The sequence below is a fragment of the Neolamprologus brichardi genome, chromosome 9, assembly GCF_056152115.1.
Source record: "Neolamprologus brichardi isolate AB-2024 chromosome 9, ASM5615211v1, whole genome shotgun sequence".
Classification (NCBI taxonomy): domain Eukaryota; kingdom Metazoa; phylum Chordata; class Actinopteri; order Cichliformes; family Cichlidae; genus Neolamprologus; species Neolamprologus brichardi.
The window spans coordinates 38,746,071-38,766,556 of NC_142112.1; the positions used below are offsets into that span (position 1 = coordinate 38,746,071).

Here is a 20,486-nt window from a genome sequence, read left to right on the forward strand (position 1 = left end):
ATATATTTTCTTTACTTATATAGTTTGTTTTATATTGTAGCAAAGTGTTACTTGGATACTTCTCTATGTGCTTCTTTATGTGCAATTTTGTTGCATTCTGAGCCTTAGAAATTTATTGGTGGTAGTGATGAACTGCTGTTAGAATCATGTTAAATTCTGATAAATCAGACAATTACCTCTCCAGCTGTTGTTACAGTCTTTGTGTTTATCGGATCCTTACAGGGTAAAAGATGACGACACCTAAACAAATCCTTCTGGGGACTTTGGAGGATTTGGGACGTGATAACTTTGAAAAATTCAAGTGGCATCTGAAGAACAATGGGTCTGTAGAAGGTTTACCAGCAATCCCAGAGAGTAAACTGGAGAATGCAGAGAGGACAAAAGTAGTGGATCTGATGTTTGAGACCTACTCTATCAACACTTTTGAAGTCACTAAAATCGTTTTGGGGAGGATAAACAAGAATGATCTGTTGGAGAATTTAAATAAAACCATCCCAGAACCCAAAGGTAAGTCAGGGAATGACTAAACAAAAAATACAAACAATAAAAACATTAGTTAACATTACACAGGTGCCATTACCATCCATATAAATGATAAATCCAAAACACTTGCCAACACTTTCAGGAGTGAGAGACTGCAGAAAGCCAACAGTTTGTGTTTTATGCATCTGCACAAATAACCTCCTGTGTACACATGAATATCTGCACTTTGGGTTGGTTTGATTAAAATGGGACCAGCAGCAGGTCACACCCAGCTCTATCTGTCCATGAAGCCAGATAACACACACCAATGAGTTAAACTGCAGGAATGTCTTAAAGACATAAAGACCTGGATGGCCGCTAACTTTCTGCTTCTTAATTCAGATCAAACTGAGGTTATTGTACTCGGCCCTGAAAATCTTAGAAATATGGTATCTAAGCAGATTCTTACTCTGGATGGCATTACCTTGGCCTCCAGCAACGCTGTGAGGAACCTTGGAGTAATTTTTGACAAGGACATGTCCTTCAACGCACATATTAAACAAATGTCTGTGAAGGTTCTCAGTCATCCAGGTCATTGTAGTCAAAGGAGCTTGCAAAGAAAAGCATCTGGACTTCTTTAAGTTGCTTGAAGACGTTTCACCTCTCATCCGAGAAGCTTCTTCAGTTCTAAGGTCAAATGGTGGAGAGTCCCAGATATAAACCTAGTGGGAGTATCCCCCCACAGAGGGACAAAAGGACCCCCTGATGATCCTCTAATCGCCTGAGCCAAGGTGTGAAACTGGGTGTGGGTCCCAATCAGCCAGAGTTTCGGGTGAGTTCATCGTGAAACCTGGTCCCACCTTATCATGCGAATTCCTGAGGTCAGATGGCCCAGGATGTGAGTGGGCGTTAAGGCGTCTGGAGAGGGAACTCAAAACTGGATTATAGATGGCAGAGAGTTGGTGTCGTAAACCACCGCCTCTGTTCAAAGATGGTCGCTCATAGTGGACATAGATGCTTCTTTCACTCCTCTTTCAAACCATCTGTCCTCTCTGTCCAAAATGTGAACATTGGCATCCTCAAAGAGTGTCCTTTATCCTTAAGATGCAGATGGACAGCTGAGTCTTGTCCTGTGGAGGTGGCTCTTCTGTGTTGCGCTTGTGAAGTGGCTGTTTGGTCTCTCCAATGTAGAGGTCTGGGCATTCCTCGCTGCACTGTACAGCATACACCACATTGTTAAGTTTATGTTTTGGAGTTTTGTCTTTCGGGTGAACCAGTTTTTGTCTGAGTGTGTTGCTGGGTCTGAAGTACACTGGGATGTCATGCTTGGAGAAAACCCTCCTGAGTTTCTCTGATACACCGGCTACATAGGGGATGACAATGTTGTTGCGTCTGTCCTTCTTATCCTCCCTCGCTGGTGTCTGATCTTCATTTCTGTGCCTCTTTGCTGACTTTAAGAACGCCCATTTAGGATAGCCGCATGTTTTGAGTGCTTCCTTTACATGTGTGTGTTCCTTCTTTTTCCCTTCAGGCTTAGAGGGAACATGTTCTGGTGGTGTAGGGTCCTAATTACTCCAAGTTTGTGTTCCAGAGGGTGATGGGAGTCAAACAGGAGGTACTGGTCCGTGTGTGTGGGCTTCCGGTAAACTTCGATGTTGAGGTTGCCATTCTCTTCAATGTGCACAGCACAGTCCAGGAAAGGCAAACAGTCGTCCTTTGTGTCTTCCCTGGTGAACTTGATGTTTTTATCCACAGCGTTGATGTGCGCAGTGAAGGATTCACTTCTTGTGTCTTGATTTTGACCCAGGTGTCGTCTACATATCTGTACCAGTGGCTGGGTACTCTTCCTTTGAAAGAGCCAAGAGCCTTCCTTTCCACTTCCTCCATGTAAAGGTTGGCTACAATAGGTGACACGGGGGGGCCCATGGCACAGCCATGTTTTTGTCTGTAGAAGCCTTCGTTGTATTTGAAATATGTAGTGGTGAGGCAGAGGTCTAACAGTGTGCAAATCTGATCGGTGTGAAGTTGGTCCTGTCTTCCAAGGAGCTGTCTTCTTGTAGTCATTTTCTGACGATCTCCACGGCCTCCGTGGTGGGTATGCAAGTGAAGAGAGAGACTACATCAAAGGACACTATGGTTTCATCTAGATCGAGGGTAAGTTTCTGGACCTTGTCAGTGAAGTCGGTGGAGTTCTTGATGTGGTGTGGGGTGTTCCCCACGAGAGGAGCAAGGATGGTAGCAAGGTGTTTTGCAATGTTGTAAGTGGCTGAGTTTATGCTACTGACTATGGGTCTGAGTGGGACAGCTTCCTTGTGGATTTTAGGAAGTCCGTAAATACAGGGAATGGCATCCCCTGGGTAAAGGCGGTGATATGTAAGGCAGTCAATGATTTTGTCCTTTTCAAAGTCTTGAAGGCAAGCTATAACTTTCTTTTTGTAGCTGCTGGTGGGGTCTCTCTTTAAGGCTTCGTAGGTATTGTTGTCACTGAGGAGAGTAGTGATCTTTGTGTGGTAATCTGTAGTGTTCAGGACCACTGTGCATCTTCCCTTATCAGCTGGTAAAACAGTGATGTTGTGGTCTTTGCTCAGGGAAGCGACAGCCTTCTTTTCTTGTATTGTGAGGTTGGACGGAGGGACTTTGGCACTGGAGAGGGTGGCTGAGACTTTCATCCTGATTTGCTCTGCTTTTTTCTGTGATAATTTATTAATCCGTATGGCCGATTCTGTGGCTGTGATGAGGTCCACTATGGGCAACTGTTGTGGAGAAATGGAAAAATTGAGTCCTTTGGCTAATACTCTCTTTTCAGGTTCAGTGAGATTCCTGTCTGAAAAGTTCTTTACCCATTTCTCCTGATTGTCTTCAGGTCTTCAGGTGATTAAACAAATATGTAAGACTGCTTTCTTCCATTTGTGCAACATCTCTAAAGTTAGAAATATCCTGTCTCAGAGTGACGCTGAAAAACTAGTTCATGCATTTATTACTTCCAGGCTGGACTGTAATTCATTATTATCAGGAAGTCCTAAAAACTCCCTGAAAGCCTTCAGTTAATCCAAAATGCTGCAGCAAGAGTCCTGACAGGGACTAGAAAGAGAGAGCAGATTTCTCCTGTTTTGGCTTCCCTTCATTGGCTTCCTGTTAAATCCAGAATTCAAAATCCTACTCCTCACATACAAGGTCTTAAATAATCAGGCCCCATCTTATCTTAATGACCTTGTAGTACCATATCACCCTATTAGAGCAGCGGTCCGGTAAAGGTCCGTGAGTCGTTTGGTACCGGGCCGCGAGAGTCGAGGCTCAGGTGTGAAATGTATAGTTTTCAGGTTTTTTATCGGTTTTCAGCGTTATTTTTGTTATCGTTTTTATCGTTTACCTGGTTTTCCTGGGTCTTTTCACGTGTGTTATGAATAAATTTTCTTTTTTTTGGAACCGGTACTAGTTTTATTTTGTTGTATTCATCCGCGACACCTTAAAGGCCAGTCCATGAAAATATTGTCGGGCATAAACCGGTCCGTGGCGTAAAAATGGTTGGGGACTGCTGTATTAGAGCACTTCGCTCTCACGCTGCAGGCCTACTTGTTGTTCCTAGAGTATTTAAAAGTAGAATGGGAGGGAGAGCCTTCAGGTTTCAGGACCCAAAAAGATAGTTGGGTTTTGTCTGTTGTGTTATTGTAGGTTCTTTACCTTACAATATAAAGCACATTGGGGTGACTGTTGTTGTTATAATTGAAATTCTTTCATTTATTCTACATATTTATTCATTACTGGCTCCATAGTGTTGTTTATGTAATATGTGAAATGTTGCCAGTATTGATTTGGTGCTGTTTAAATAAACATAATTAAATCGAATGTGTCTCTATAAAACCTGCCCTCAGTTATAACCCAAGTGTCAGGGCTCAATGGCTCATGAAAAGGACTCAAGCGCAGAACCAAAAACCGGAGGCTGAGTGACTTTTAACAGAAATGTATTTTACTAGATTTCTTGACGGAGAAAGCTGAATCACAGCTAAATTCAACAGCAAGCGAGGTATTATGAGAAGTGCAGAGCTGAGGCCAGAACATAAGCTGAGGCAGGTCAAAGGAACAACAGGGGCAGAAACGGGCGGATAGAAACTATCCAGGATCACTGGAACAAAGGAGATAATAATCAGAGTGGGCCACAGTGTAGTGAATGAGTCCAAGATTTAAAAACTAAGAGGTCTTACGTGGCTGCAGGTGGAGATCAGCTGGAGGAGATGAATTAAATCTGGGTACAGAGTGAGATGTGGGTGCACAGGGAGGCAGGCAGGTGAGGAGGGCAGTTTGCAAGAGTGAGTTTTACCAGCAGCGGCAGGCCAGAATCCTGAGGCGTGACTTATGGCGAGAGTTGGAAGATATATCCAGGTGCCGACTAGGGAACAGGAAAAGAGGGTTACATGAAACAAGCTGAGGAGCACAAGACAAAATGTGAGGCAGAGAACTGACTGTGGTAAGCAGACAGTCTGGAGAAGGTTCATTGTGAGTGCTGCTCATAAATACTGCCGGAGTAATTGGCAACAGGTGAGGAGCAGGGAGGAGTGAGGAGGGCTCCACCCAGGGGAGGAGAGCTGATGCTGTGGAAAGTTACTCAGACTCACCCCGATCATGACACCAAGAGTCCAGTAAACTGAACACATAACCACAGTAACCAGAATGCAGTTTTCTCATTTGTGTCATTTGCTGTATCTTCATGCAGAGATTCTCCCTGAGTGTCAGCTCAAACTCAAGTCAAACCTGAAGCAGACGTTACAGTGTGTGCATGAGGGGATTTCTACAACAGGAGACCCGACCCTCCTGAATCAGATCTACACAGAGCTCTACATCACAGAGGGAGGGACTGCAGAGGTCAATGATGAACATGAGGTCAGACAGATTGAAACAGCATCCAGGAAACCAGACAGACCAGAAACAACTATTAGACAAGAAGACATCTTTAAACTCCCACCTGGAAGAAATAAACCAATCAGAACAGTGCTGACAATGGGAGTGGCTGGCATTGGGAAAACAGTCCTAACACAGAAGTTCACTCTGGACTGGGCTGAAGGCAAAGCCAACCAGGACATCCAGTTTATGCTTCCATTCACTTTCAGAGAGCTGAATGTGCTGAAAGAGGAAAAGTTCAGCTTGGTGGGACTTGTTCATCACTTCTTTACTGAAACCGAAGAAGCAGGAATCTACAGCTTTGAAGACTTCCAGGTTGTGTTCATCTTTGATGGTCTGGATGAGTGTCGACCTCCTCTCAACTTCAACAAAACTACAATCCTGACTGACCCTAGAAAGTCCACCTCAGTTGATGTGCTGCTGATAAACCTCATCAGAGGGAAACTGCTTCCCTCTGCTCGCCTCTGGATAACCACACGACCTGCAGCAGCCAATAAAATCCTTCGTGACATTGTTGACATGGTGACAGAGGTCAGAGGGTTCACTGACCCACAGAAGGAGGAGTACTTCAGGAAGAGATTCAGAGATGAGGAGCAGGCCAGCAGCATCATCTCCCACATCAAGACATCACGAAGCCTCCACATCATGTGCCACATCCCAGTCTTCTGCTGCATCACTGCTACAGTTCTGGAGGACGAGCTGAAAACCAGTGACAGTGAAGATCTGCCTAAGACTCTCACAGAGCTCTACCTACGCCTTGTGCTATTTCACCTAAAAACAAAGGACATCAAGTATGATGGAGGAGCTGAGACAGATTCACGCTGGAATCCAGAGAACAAGAAGATGATTGAGTCTCTGGGAAAACTGGCTTTTGATCAGCTGCAGAAAGGAAACCTGATCTTCTATGAATCAGACCTGACAGAGTGTGACATCAATATCAAAGCAGCCTCAGTGTACTCAGGAGTGTTCACACAGATCTTTAAAGCTGATAAGCGTAACATGTTTAACAACGTTGTTTACTGTTTCGCCCATCTGAGCATTCAGGAGTTCTTTGCTGCTCTTCATGTCTATCTGACCTTCATCAACTCTGGAGTCAACCTGCTTAAGAAACAATCTCCTGTCTCTAAAATTTTCCAGAAAACACTTACTGTAAAAGACTTCTACCAGAGTGCTGTGGACAAAGCCTTGAAGAGTCCAAATGGACACCTGGACTTGTTCCTCCGCTTCCTCCTGGGTCTTTCACTGCAGACCAATCAGGATCTCCTATGCATGCTGACACAGACAGGAAGTAGCTCACAGACCAATCAGGAAACAGTCCAGTACATCAAGAAGAAGCTCAGTGGGAAACTATCTGCAGAGAAAAGCATCAATCTGTTCCACTGTCTGAATGAACTGGATGATCGTTCTCTAGTGGAGGAGATCCAACAGTCCCTGAGATTTGGACATCTCTCCACAGATCAACTGTCTCCTGCTCAGTGGTCGGCTCTGGTCTTCATCTTACTGTCATCAGATCTGGATGAGTTCGACCTGGAGAAATACTCCCGTTCAGAGAAGGCATTTTTGAAGCTGCTGCCAGTGGTCAAAGCCTCCAAGAAAGTGCTGTAAGTGAATCTATGAACAAATATGTTTAATAATGCTAGATGAATAAAATAATATGTCTGCATTGTTATTCTTCCTCAGGCTGAGAGGTTGTAAACTCTCAAGAAGAAGCTTTGAAGCTTTGTCTGAAATTCTCAGCTCCCCATCCAATCATCTGAGAGAGCTGGCCCTGAGCTGGAACAAGCGGCAGGATTCAGAATTGGATTTGTTGTGTGTTGGACTAAAGAGTCCTGACTGTAAACTTGAAACTCTCAGGTAAGGATACAGACTTTTTGACACTTTTTGACTCTTAAATCTGTAAGTTTATCTTGATGCGGACGTTCAAAGTCAGCACAGTTTTCCTTTTAAGTTCCTGAGTTTATATTTTTGACTGTCAGGTTGTCTGGACAGATGTTTTTATTTAATTTTTTTTACTTTTCCCTAAAGTCAGAACTAAACCCACATGTTACTGGAGCAGCCTTCCTGAAGACAGCAGTGTGTTTTCATGCTTTTAAAGCCAAACTCACCTTTCTGACCTGGCTTTCATTTATTATCTATTTTTATTTGTTTATTATATATTTATTTCTACTGTTTAACTACTGCTCACATCTTTTATCCTCCTTTTTAATTGTTCATTTCTTTTTACCCAGTGTTTCTATATTGCACTTTGTATTTCTCATCTATATTTATCATGCACTACTTTGCTCATTTATTGTTTGGTTTTAATGTTCTTACCTGGTCTCTGGTTTGTTTGTTTGTTTTGCTCAGTTCTGTCTTTCTGGGTTTTTTAAGTTATTAAATTTGTAACTGTAGTGATTTGTGTGTGTGACAGAGAGGCACTGATAGGGATTTTTGACACAAGTTGTTCTTGTAAAATCAGTCTGAAGGTTCTCAGACATCCAGGTCACCGTAGTCTAAGGAGCTTGGAAAGAAAAGCATCTGAAATGTCAAATCCTTGAAGATTTTTCACCTCTCATCAGAGAAGCTTCTTCAGTTCTAGAGTCAAATGGTGGAGAGTCCCAGATTTTAGCCTTGTGGGAGTGTCCCCCCAAGACATGGACCAGACTTTATAATCCACACTTTCAAATTGGCTCAGATTATTTCCTCCTCTCTTACAGTGAGCTCACCCCAACAGTTAAACACACAAGCATTTATTTTCAAAGCTTTTTATTAGAAACACATTTAAACTTCTACTTTTTAATATCTCAGGAAGCATAAGTAAGCCTGTAGTCTGAGAGCGCAGTGCTGTGTGAGGAGAATAAGGGATTAATAATAAGAATCAGCTCATATTAGATAATAAGGCTTATTCCAGGAAGCCGCTTCCTGTTCCAGATCAGCGGATCAGAGTCAGGTCAATCAGCTCTGAGCATGCTCAGTGTTGCGGCTCCTCCAACCTATGGCCGCGGCAGGCTAAACATGAGGACACAGATGACGCGCAACAATGAACACATAAAATACACTTCTGTACCTTTTGCTCCTTTTATTCCACATGCAACTGTTCCATATACAAATCAGTGCCTGGGATTAACGATTAAACAAATGCACAAACCACAAACAAATAACTGCAACTCATCAACAACTGCACTAACTACTATGCCAAATTACAACTTGGTCCATGGCATCAAATTAGTGCACAAATACAAAACCCATCAAGTTCCAGTTAAAATACATCAAAATAATTCAAGCTGCGCTCAAGCTGCGATCAAGTTGCGGTCAACAGAAAGTTCTGCCTCATGCTCACCCTACCTTTCTGCTCATCAACATCAGGTGCTGTGAACAGGTGAGTGCAACCACATTTATTATCTACCACACCCATGAGACACGCCCCACACCCGTGCACCAATACAGTGAGTCCATTTAAACCAACCCACATAATCAAAAAAGGAACAACTCATATGGCTCCTACATACCGGCCCCTAATTATTTTAGAGCAATAATTACATAATACTCACCATGTAGGAGACATATTGATAAACATGATCTATCCTTTATCAACCCTCAAAGACACAATTGTAATTCAAAATAATGAAATACACATTAATACAAATAAACATTTGAAAAAGTCAATCTTCATGACTCTTCTGCTTCCTGTAGAAGACACTTTAGTGATCAGCCTGTCCAAACAACCAGTCTTTGTTTTAACACGAACCTGACGTACAAGTCCTTTACCGTCAGAAATTGCTTCCACAATCCTTCCAGTCACCCAAGAGTTACGAGGCGTAGAATCATCGACAACGATAACCACATCCCCAGGAATGAAGTTCCGTCCGATTCTCTGCCACTTCTGACGCTCTTGAAGCTGGGGCAGGTACTCCTTAACCCAGCGCTTCCAGAACAAGTCAGACATGTACTGTACTTGCCTCCATCGACGTCGTCCATACACGTCCCCCTTCTGAAACACTCCTGGTGATATCAATGGCTTGGTCTTAAGCAGCAACAGATGGTTAGGAGTCAAGGCCTCCAAATCATTAGGATCAGTAGAGGCTTTGGTTATTGGTCTACTGTTCACAATAGCCTCTGCCTCACAAAGAACTGTACAAAGGCCTTCTTCGTCCAAATTCTGCACCTTCAAAATGGAATTTAACACCTTCCTGACAGACCTTATGAGACGTTCCCAAACACCGCCATGATGGGAACCAGCAGGAGGATTAAAAATCCACTTTATGCCCTTTTGCAGCAGCATCTCATGAATCTGTGCCCAATTCCATCCTTCCACTGCCTCTTTCAACTCACGTTCACCACCCAAAAAGTTCACAGAGCACACTTCTTCCAGTGTAACCTCCTGGTCCAGTATTATGTTATTTCCTCTGGGAATATTCCTGTCCTGTTGCTGTTGGTTGCCACCAAACATGAACCCAAAGTCACCAAAGAAACTGGAGAAGATATCGCTGTGAAAGCTGTGGTGACCCTCTTTGAGCCCGTACTCTCCATACATGTCATACTGTTTCCTTTTCTCCTTATCTGAGAGGACCTCATAGGCTGCCCCCAAGTCTGCAAACTTGTCCAGGGCTTGCGGGTCGTCTTGGTTTCTGTCGGGGTGTAACTGCAAAGCCAGCTTTCTGTAGGCCTTCTTGATGTCCCTGATTGATGCACTCTTGTGTTCATTTGCATCAACAGCATGAACTAAAACGGCCATTTTAATCTCTGGATCATTTAAAGAGATCTTCCCAAAATCAAGGTTCACTGACCAATTAATTTCTGGTTCAACGAGAAACTTTGGCCCTGACAACCAGGAATCATCCTTGACAAACTTCTGTTTAAGGCTCATAGCTCGCTGTTCTACAGCCTTCCTATTATTTGGCATTTTTACCCGATTGCACCTAAAAGGTAAACCAATGGTGTAATGACCATCAACCAACTTAACAGAGTCCATCACTGACTTCATAAACTGCTGATCTTCTCTAGACAAAGCAAACTGCTCATCCTGAATACATTCTGGAAAATCAGCCTTCATTTGACGTTCCCACAGCTCATCCAATCTTGCCACGGAAATCCTATTGACACTCACATCAAAAATGTCAGTCTTACAATCCTCTCTGAGAGGACCATTCACCGTCCAACCCAGCATAGTTTTTACTGCATAGGGACCTCCATCCTGACTTCTAACAACCTCCCATGGCTCTAAAGCCTTGGACACATTGGTCCCGATCAACAGGTCTACCCCGGAATTTATCTCCAGTATCTTAATATGGCGCAAGTGTGGCCATCTATCGAGATCTTCCTGTCGGGGAATATTACATCGAAGAACAGGCATGCTTTTCTGAGTAAATAAGTCAGGCAAGTCACAGTAGTGATCTAAATCCAAACCAGCTACTTCCAAATCTGAAACAACATAACTACTGACCATTTTCTCCTGACCCATTGTCCGCAAAAGAATGCCAGTTTTCCTTCCTGAAAGATTTAGCCTATTCATGAGCCTTTCAGTACAAAATGAAGCTGAGCTCCCAGGATCTAGAAAAGCATAGGTTACCAGTGACTGATTACCTTTCTTGGATTTCACTCTAACTGGCATTATGGACAGAGCACTATTTTGCTCACTGGCCCCAGTAACACCACTGCTTTGCACCGCACATGAAGGACCTTCATCTGGTGGTTCTCCCACTCCTATAGTTTGCACTGAAACACTTTCCCTCTGCTTGGAGTGGATATGTAAGAGTGTGGGGTGTTTCTGTTAACAGACTTTACACAAAAGACGTTTCCTACAGTCCTTGCTTCTGTGCCCAATGCGCAGACAACCAAAACACACACCATTCTCTTTCAAAAAAGATAATCTTTCACAGTGCAACTTTCTTTCAAATGAAGGACACAAATCCAACATATGCCCTGCTCCGCAAAACAAGCAAATCTTGGTCACAATTGAACCACTCTCTTGCCTCAACACTGGCTCAATCTTCCCTTCCACCTTGGCCACTGTAGTAGCAAAACTACTCCGCTTAGCCTTAGGGTAAAACTGAGACTTATCATTCCTCGCCTCTTTTCTGATGGCTGTTGGAGGATCCTGTATATCTCCAAACAATGGGTCACTTGCGATCTTAACTTGCCTCTCGACAAACTCAACAACATCGCAAAAAACCACTTTACGTTGAAACCTCTCCTGCAAATCGCAGACAACATTCCTCCACTTATCCCTGAGCTTATAAGGCAACTTTTTTATAACTGCTTGCATATTAGCAGAGACATCCAACTCATGCAAGGACTCAACGTCTCCCATTGCATTACAACATTGCCTTAATAAAAACCCATATTCCTGCAAAGCCTTCACATCATCAGATTTTATAGGTGGCCATTTAATGACCCTTTCAATGTAGGCAGCAGCAATTCTCAGCGAATTGCCAAAGTTCTCCTGGAGCAAAGATTTAGCTTTAGCATATCCATACTCAGCAGGCATATACTGACAGCTTCTGACCATTTCTCTTGGATGGCCTCTAGTGTATTGCTCAAGAAAATATAAACAATCCTTAGCACTGTGAGCTTGACTCTCCACCATGTGCTCAAAAGCTCTCATAAATGTTTGATATTGCAAAGGATCACCATCAAATAACTGAATGTCACGCCTTGGTAGCAAAAACAGAGACTGCTGCTCAGCCAATAAAGTTGTAATTTCATTTTGTTTCTTCAAAACTGTGACTAGATGATCATGACCCTCACTACCTTGCACTGTATGTGTAAGAGGTTTTGATTGTTCGTGAGACTGCAACATCATCCGAGTAGTTGAAACTGCACCTGAAAATACTTGTGGCTTCGTCTCTGACTGTTCCAACGAAACGACCTTAGGCTGAGAAATATTTTTAACCTTGGGCCTTACATCCAATACCTGCGCTTGATAATCACTTGCATCAACACTCTGATATGGTCGCTCTGGTAACACAGGTTTGAACGTCGGAGCATTAGGATTTAAAACGCCTAAACTCCCCTGCTCTCGATCTAAATACGAATTCATTCCATCAGATTCACCATTAACAGCACTTGAGACTCGGGACATTTCAGAAGCTTTTAAAACATTCACCTTTGCTGCTGAAGCTGCTATTTCAGTTTCTAAGTCAAGCAGCTCCTTTCTTTTCTTAAGCTGTATTTCTTGTTCTTCCAAAGCATGCTTTTCTTTCAACAACCTCTGTCGAACAAGAAGGGCAGCCATGTCAGCCTCTGCCATTATGCGTGCTGACAAGGCAGATGAAACCATTGAGCTACTGAGTGATGATTTGCTTTTCCTACAACTTCTGTTTCCAACATTAGAGATGCTGTCACTTGGATTAACATCATCTATCACAGCACCTTTACCAACATTCCCGGTGTGCCTAGAAGCACCAGAACCCTTTCCAGCAGGTAATACATCAGAATACTCAACAACAGGCGGATTTAAATGTGGCAAATCAAGCTCAGACACCAGATTTTTACTCTGAGGGTTTCCCTTTGCATCATGAAGCCATTTCTTTATCTCTTTCATAAACTCAGTATTATGTGCTCGCACACTTATAAACCAAGCAGTTTGTTTGTCTTGCTCCTCTTGAGGAAGCAAAGGAAGCAAGGTTTCATGCAGATGAGTTGCCTCATTAAGCAACACAGACAAACTCTCCAAGTGAGCCTGAACAGTGGAACCATTATCCTCAGATTGCTTTAATTCTTTAATAACCTTTATGACATTTTTAATTTTATTAATCTTGGTCTGACGTTCTGTTTGCAGCCTTTCAATCTGATTCTCCAAAGCCTTAGCAGTCGGTTTCGGCTGTCTTTTCTTTCCATCCACATCACCACATTGTATTAATTGGTGTGTCTCCATTTTTCTTCAAAACGTTACAAAATCCAAACGCTGAACTGCACCTATGCCACACAGCCTCATTCCAACACATCAACTTGATGACATTCCCTTCAATAAACCTTGGACACACACAATTAACAGGAGCAATATCCCCCACTATCTGCCTATTAAACCTAACTAACTCAACCTAGTCTTCCGTACATACTAGCGGTGGGTATTTATGTACCTCCATACCGTCAGCTGTGAGGAAGACAAACTGTCTTAAACACAAACTGCGGCGGTACTCCCAAGCCAATGGCTTCAGCCGCCTGATGCACAATAACTAGAAAATAAATCAGTACAACGCCTAATGCAGCTGTACTGCTGAAACCTAACAGGGGAACAAGACTCCTGAAAGAAATCTGTTTTGTGTAGCCAAAGGCTTAATCTAAAAGCTGGGTGGACAAAGGCAACAGCAAACTATAAAACTCTCAATAATAAAACTCATCTATATATAAATAATCCAATAAAACCTACAAACTTTTCTGTTGACAAGTTGTTGCGGCTCCTCCAACCTATGGCCGCGGCAGGCTAAGCATGAGGACACAGATGACGCGCAACAACACATAACACATAAAATACACTTCTGTACCTTTTGCTCCTTTTATTCCACATGCAACTGTTCCATATACAAATCAGTGCCTGGGATTAACGATTAAACAAATGCACAAACCACAAACAAATAACTGCAACTCATCAACAACTGCACTAACTACTATGCCAAATTACAACTTGGTCCATGGCATCAAATTAGTGCACAAAAACAAAACCATCAAGTTCCAGTTAAAATACATCAAAATAATTCAAGCTGCACTCAAGCTGCGATCAAGTTGCGGTCAACAGAAAGTTCTGCCTCATGCTCACCCTACCTTTCTGCTCATCAACATCAGGTGCTGTGAACAGGTGAGTGCAACCACATTTATTATCTACCACACCCATGAGACACGCCCCACACCCGTGCACCAATACAGTGAGTCCATTTAAACCAACCCACATAATCAAAAAAGGAACAACTCATATGGCTCCTACACTCAGTGTGAGTTATGATTGTGGGCAAATTCGTGGGAGTGGGGCAGTCAGTGAAAGGGCAATGGTGGTGGCTCAGGGTTTTTATGTTTGGGGGTGTACACATACACGGCAGACCCAGTGGCATTTTGATACTGTTTATTAATACTTAGCCGGTTGCTGTTTACAACGCACACAGAGCTGCAGCTCTCCCGCTGCCCGCTCAACATTACCACAACAATAACGCCAACCACAGGACCCAGTACAATATTTAATTCGGCGGGGCGTGATTGCAGATGCCGTGCAGGTGCGTCCGCCTCCTCTGCACGGCACCGCAGGCCATGCCACGCCACACCCTGCCACCGGGGGCTTCAGAGGGAAAAGATGAATGCAGGTCTGGAGTTGGTGTGTGAGAGCAGGGAGTGAATTCAGCATCCTCAGTCTCCTGGTTCTGGCCCGGCGGCTCTTCAGTCTCCTTCCTGATGGCAGCAGGTCCTGACAAGCATGTTGTCAGGATCTGGGGCTTTGCGTGTGTTGATCTCCACACACTGTCTGGGGATAGTGTCACCACCCGATCGTTTGGGGGGGGTGGAGTCTTCTGTGCTGGGGTGGCGTTCTGTGCCTCAAATCGAGAGAAAATTTCACTTAGCTCTTACGGTAATGTGGTGGACCCGACAGCGGTCTGAGGAGTGGGCTTGTAGTCTGTGATGGTCTGTATCCCTTGCCACAGCCTCTGAGTGTCTCTGCTGTCACTGAAGCTTTGCAAAATCCTCCTGGAGCGCTGCATTTCCACCTCTCTGATGCACGTGACAGGTTTGCCCTTGCTGTTGTTAGGCTCACCTCATCCCCAGCTTTCAAGGCTGCATTTCTCACCCTCAGGAGCCTGTAGACCTCACCTGTGAGCCATGGTTTCTGATTGGCCCGGACAGTGGTCTCTATGACCTCATCGATGCCTTTTGAGATGTAGCCAATGACAGTTTCTGTATATTCCTGCAGGTCTGTTGTGTTGTCATGTGTGGTGGCCTGTTTAAGGATCTCCCAGTCTGTGGTGGAAAAGCAGTATTGCAGGTCCTTCTGGCCACACACGTACCTGCTTACGAACTGGTTTAGTGACTTTGACCAGGGGCCTGTATGCTGGCATTAGCACAACAGTGATGTGATCAGAGGCACCAAAGTGGGTGGGTGGGGGGCTTTGTAATCTCCTCTCTGGGTGGTGAAAACATTTCCAAAATTTTGTTTCCTTGTGTTGGAAATTCAATGTGTCTATGCAGTAGTAAACATAGGGGGTGTCCAAATTCATGGGCTGCATCCTCCTGAGGACGCATTTGTAGACCGATTACGTCACAGCGACGCGCCGAAGGCTGTCCAAATTCGTAGACTCCTCCGAATGCAGCTGACCAATGCGTCCTCATTTTCCCCGAATTTGAAGGATGGGTCGGGTGTGTCCTTCGTGGCCCACCATATCCCAGAATTCATAGCGCAGCCCAGCCAAACTCCAGTTTCCGGCAATGGCGGCCGGTACTAAGTTTTTAATATTACTCTTATTACTCTTTCTGGGTCACAAAATAAACTTTTAACATATTTTAAGGTGAGAAAGTAGCTGTGTAAACTTTAAATATCTGCTCGGTTTATCAAGATATCACATATTTGCAAAAGTGCTTCGACGTTTTCGGAGATGTCTGTTACCCACCAGCTCGATAGCTGGCCGGGAGCTCGAGGGTCACTGAAGCCGCCGAGAACAGCAAACTCCCGGCACATCATGTTCAGATCACCGCGGTCTTTCACTACTCAGGTTAAACGTAATATATAAGTGACTTAGACAACCTAAAAATGTTATTGTTTGGCTTTTTTTCAGTGTTTTATTTGTTCATGAGTAAATCGGTTTGGCTGAGATTAAAGTTATTAGATTAGACAAAATAAACCTTTACAGTGGCTTGCAAAAGTATTCGGCCCCCTTGAACTTTCCCACATTTTGTCACATTACAGCCACAAACATGAATTAATTTTATTGGAATTCCAGGTTAATTTTTACTATAATTATTTTTCTTTTCTTTTTAAAAATGTTATTTTTATTTATCAATTTAATTGTTTAGGAAGTTCAGTTAACTCTGGGAATGTGTTTTGGAGTTTGTACGTGCTTTGTCTCTAGGGGCCACCACATATATTTATATATAAACATATATAAATAAAAACACTTTTTTTTACATTTTGTGCATAATTTTATATTATTGTTTTATATTATACTTGCAAATCTCAAGGCTAGACAGTCCCATTTCATAGCCGTTTATTTCCGGCCTTCCCGACCTTCTGAGGACCCGGCCCACACAGACCACGAAGGCCGGGTCCTCAGGAGGATGCAGCCTATATGAGTTTGGACAAGACCAAAGTAAAAGTTAATGGAGTCTGACCAATGACTGTAGAAAACATGGACGATGCAACAGCTCCCCAAAATGAAGCCAAAACGTCTCTATCGCCCCCTGGTGTCTGGCTGCAGTATAGGTCATAAACCCCGCCTCCTCCATGTTAGCGGATGGGCCTGGGGTCAGAATAAAATAAATTTATTCTCCTCAGATAATTTTTTTCCCAAAGATTCTTTCCTTTGTTATCAATAGTTCTCATCACGCTGATTGATGTTCAAGGGGTCTCCTTTCCCATAAGTTTGATTCTAATTCCGACAGCGGTGATGTTAAATTGGGGTGAAACGTCATCATAGCAGCTTTGACTGGCAGCTGCAGTCACGGAGAAACTTGCGTATCTCTGTTCGCGAATAGCAGAGCGTAGGCTCTGAGAGGAGGGCCAGCGTTTACGCTACGAAAACACGACCGAGTGTTTTAACCTGACAGCCTGAGGTGTTCTTCAGTAAACTGGACTACCCGACAGAAGGACCTGAGGCCCCGCTGCACTTTTTCGGTAAGTTAAACGTGTTTGTAAGCTAATCCGTAACTACCGTCCTTAGCTAGCTCCTGAGACCTAGCTAGCTGAGATGAGCACTCGGCTGTCAGGGTTCATTTAACTGTGCAGGTGAATGAATTTACTAAAGAAATCAAGAGAAACGCTCCGGGCTGCTCAGTCACTAATTACTGTTACTGTACTTTTATTACAAGTATTATACTGTAAAAGCAACAGGCTGCACCCTGCTGCAGCTCCTGTGCAGAGCTGAATATTAAATATCTTATTAAACAGCAGCATGTTTTCAGTCTCCACATGTGTAAAGACAGAAACACCAACTTTAAAAACCTGGCACTTCAGTAACTCCTCATTAATCCGTAAAAACTGATCAAATAGCGAAGATATTTACTGAAACCAACAACTTCCTCTTGGCAGATTAAGTTAAAATGTTTAATTTTTCCACTGATTAATTTTTTAGCACTGACTGTATTTTTTTTTATACTGAGTTTGTTGCAAATATTCAGGTTAAAAAACTGTTTGAAATATTGTTAATGAGGTATGTTCACAAAGACACATGTGCAGAACTCTGTGCAGCTCACATCCTTTAAGACAAATAGTTTGAAGCATTAATATTTCTTGTTCAATACCAGTGCTGATGCCAGTGCTGATACCACCTCAGTATGTTGTGACCACGATGCAGCAGCAGACTGAACCAGGACTGAAACCTGCTCCATCATCTCATCTTTGCAGATGTCCATTTATAAAGCTCCAACAACTCAAAGGTGAACATGATATTGGAACATCTGTTAGTATATAAGGCTTTTTTAAACCAACAGCTCATATGTCAGCTGTCAGAAGAACTGTAGGACTGAAAGAATGTAAGAGAAGAGAAGAACACTCCCGAGTGTGTGAGGACAGAAGGATCAGCTTTATTTCAGAGATAAACTTTATATTTCAGTTTGTGATGATTGTGTTCTCGTTGTGATTACAGGAGCCGTCCTCAGATTCAGACCTCAGCACCACCCAGTGACAGCAGACAGATCATCCTATAGCTTCGCTCTTTGTAGTAACTCCATAATTAACTGATGAAAACAGTCCAAAGGTTAAAGTACCACATGTGCTGTTAGTGAAAGCTGCAGCTGTTTAAAGATAAAGACAAAAGGATGAATCACCCATGTAACTGAGTCACTGTATATCAGCATCAACAGGACCTGAGTTTGGTGTTTCAGAGAGTTGTTGTCTACGTCTGTGTGCTGTCATTGCTCAGTCTGACTGATGGACAGACTCAAGTTTGACTGTGAAACAAACTGTGTTGTTAAACAGTTTCATGGTTCAAAAAACAAAACAATCAAAAACACTGTTTTCATACTTGTGTTAAGTTTTGTATAGAAATGAGACCAAATTGATTGTGAGGTTAAATGTGATAGAAACAGCTCACACTGACATCCATCCTGATCAAACATGAGTGTCATGAAGCCTGTTTGCAGTTATTTGCACTGTTTTCCACTCTGGATGTTGTTTCTGTTCAGCTGTAAGTATAAAAGGCTCCATTCTACAACCTGTTTGTGTTGTTCAATAGAAACATTATTTTGTGCTGATGTTGCACTTCTTTTATTCACAACCAAAGACTTTTTAAAATCTTCATAAAACTGCATTTAAATTACTTTTGAATATTACTTTAAATACTTAGATTTAAAGTTCTGATAAAAGTTCAAATACAAAGATCAGTATTGTCTAATGTTTTGGCTGCAGTGTGTTTTTGCAGACAGGTATAACAGAACAGCTTTAGTGTTTAGATTTTTAAACCTGAGTATGAACTTATACAAAATGCAGCAAGATATTAAAAAAGGTTTGATTATAAAATCAACTATATTGGATTCATATCGATATCGGACATAAAAAGTGGAATCGTTCCATCTCTGCTTTGATTACAGACACAGCTGAGAGTTTGTAATCTGTCATCATTTTAAAAAGTTTCCATGGAACAGCAGAAATGAGGCTTTACTGTCAGAGGCCTTCGATAGGCAGACAGCATTCGATACTGTTGACCATAATATCCTATTAGAGCGATTAGAACATGCTGTAGGTATTACAGGTATTGCACTGCAGTGGTTTGTATCATATCTATCTAATAGACTCCAATTTGTGCATGTAAATGGAGAGTCCTCTTCACACACTGAGGTTAATTATGGAGTTCCACAGGGTTCAGTGCTAGGACCAATTCTGTTTACATTATACATGCTTCCCCTAGGCAGCATCATTAGAAGACATAGCATACATTTTCACTGCTATGCAGATGACACCCAGCTCTATCTGTCCATGAAGCCAGATAACACAGACCAATTAGTTAAACTGCAGGAATGTCTTAAAGACATAAAGACTTGGATGGCCACTAACTTTCTGCTTCTTAACTCAGATAAAACTGAGGTCATTGTACTCGGTGCTGAAAAGCTTAGAAATATGGTATCTAACCAGATTCTTACTCTGGATGGCATTACCTTGGCCTCCAGTAACACTGTGAGGAACCTTGGAGTCATTTTTGACCAGGATATGTCCTTCAACGCACATATTAAACAAATATGTAAGACTGCGTTCTTCCATTTGCGCAACATCTCTAAAATTAGAAATATCCTGTCTCAGAGTGACGCTGAAAAACTAGTTCATGCATTTATTACTTCCAGGCTGGACTACTGCAATTCATTATTATCAGGATGTCCAAAAAACTCACTGAAAAGCCTTCAGTTAATCCAAAATGCTGCAGCAAGAGTACTGACAGGGACTAGAAAGAGAGAGCATATTTCTCCTGTTTTGGCTTCCCTTCATTGGCTTCCTGTTAAATCCAGAATTGAATTCAAAAGCCTGCTCCTCACATACAAGGTCTTAAATAATCAGGCCCCATCTTATCTTAATGACCTTGTAGTACCATATTACCCTATTAGAGCACTTCGCTCTCGCTCTGCAGGCCTACTTGTTGTTCCTAGAGTATTTAAAAGTAGAATGGGAGGGAGAGCCTTCAGTTTTCAGGCCCCTCTTCTGTGGAACCAGCTTCCAGTTTGGATTCGGGAGACAGACACTATCTCTACTTTTAAGATTAGGCTTAAAACTTTCCTTTTTGCTAAAGCATATAGTTAGGGCTGAACCAGGTGACCCTGAATCCTCCCTTAGTTATGCTGCAATAGATGTAGGCTGCCGGGGGATTCCCATGATGCATTGAGTTTTTCCTTTCCAGTCACCTTTCTCACTCACTATGTGTTAATAGACCTCTCTGTATTGAATCATATCTGTTATTAATCTCTGTCTCTCTTCCACAGCATGTCTTTTATCCTGTCTTCCTTCTCTCACCCCAACCGGTCGCAGCAGA

At 42.8% G+C, this 20,486-nt stretch overlaps 1 protein-coding gene across 4 annotated transcripts in view; it reads left to right on the forward strand.

Annotated features, from left to right (window-relative positions):
• Positions 1 to 217: 217 nt before the first annotated feature.
• Positions 218 to 20,486, forward strand: part of LOC148101640 (protein NLRC3-like) — a 91,150-nt gene continuing 70,881 nt past the window's right edge. For 3 of the 4 annotated variants that reach the window (XM_087846579.1, XM_087846578.1, XM_087846580.1), the window contains exons 1-3: positions 218 to 507; positions 5,174 to 6,959; positions 7,039 to 7,212. In XM_087846579.1, coding sequence (XP_087702705.1) covers positions 231 to 507; positions 5,174 to 6,959; positions 7,039 to 7,212 — 2,237 coding nt within the window. In that variant the 5' untranslated portion in view covers positions 218 to 230. Of the gene's footprint in view, positions 508 to 5,173; positions 6,960 to 7,038; positions 7,217 to 20,486 lie in introns of those variants that run through there. The other variant, XM_087846581.1, reaches the window with a different exon arrangement.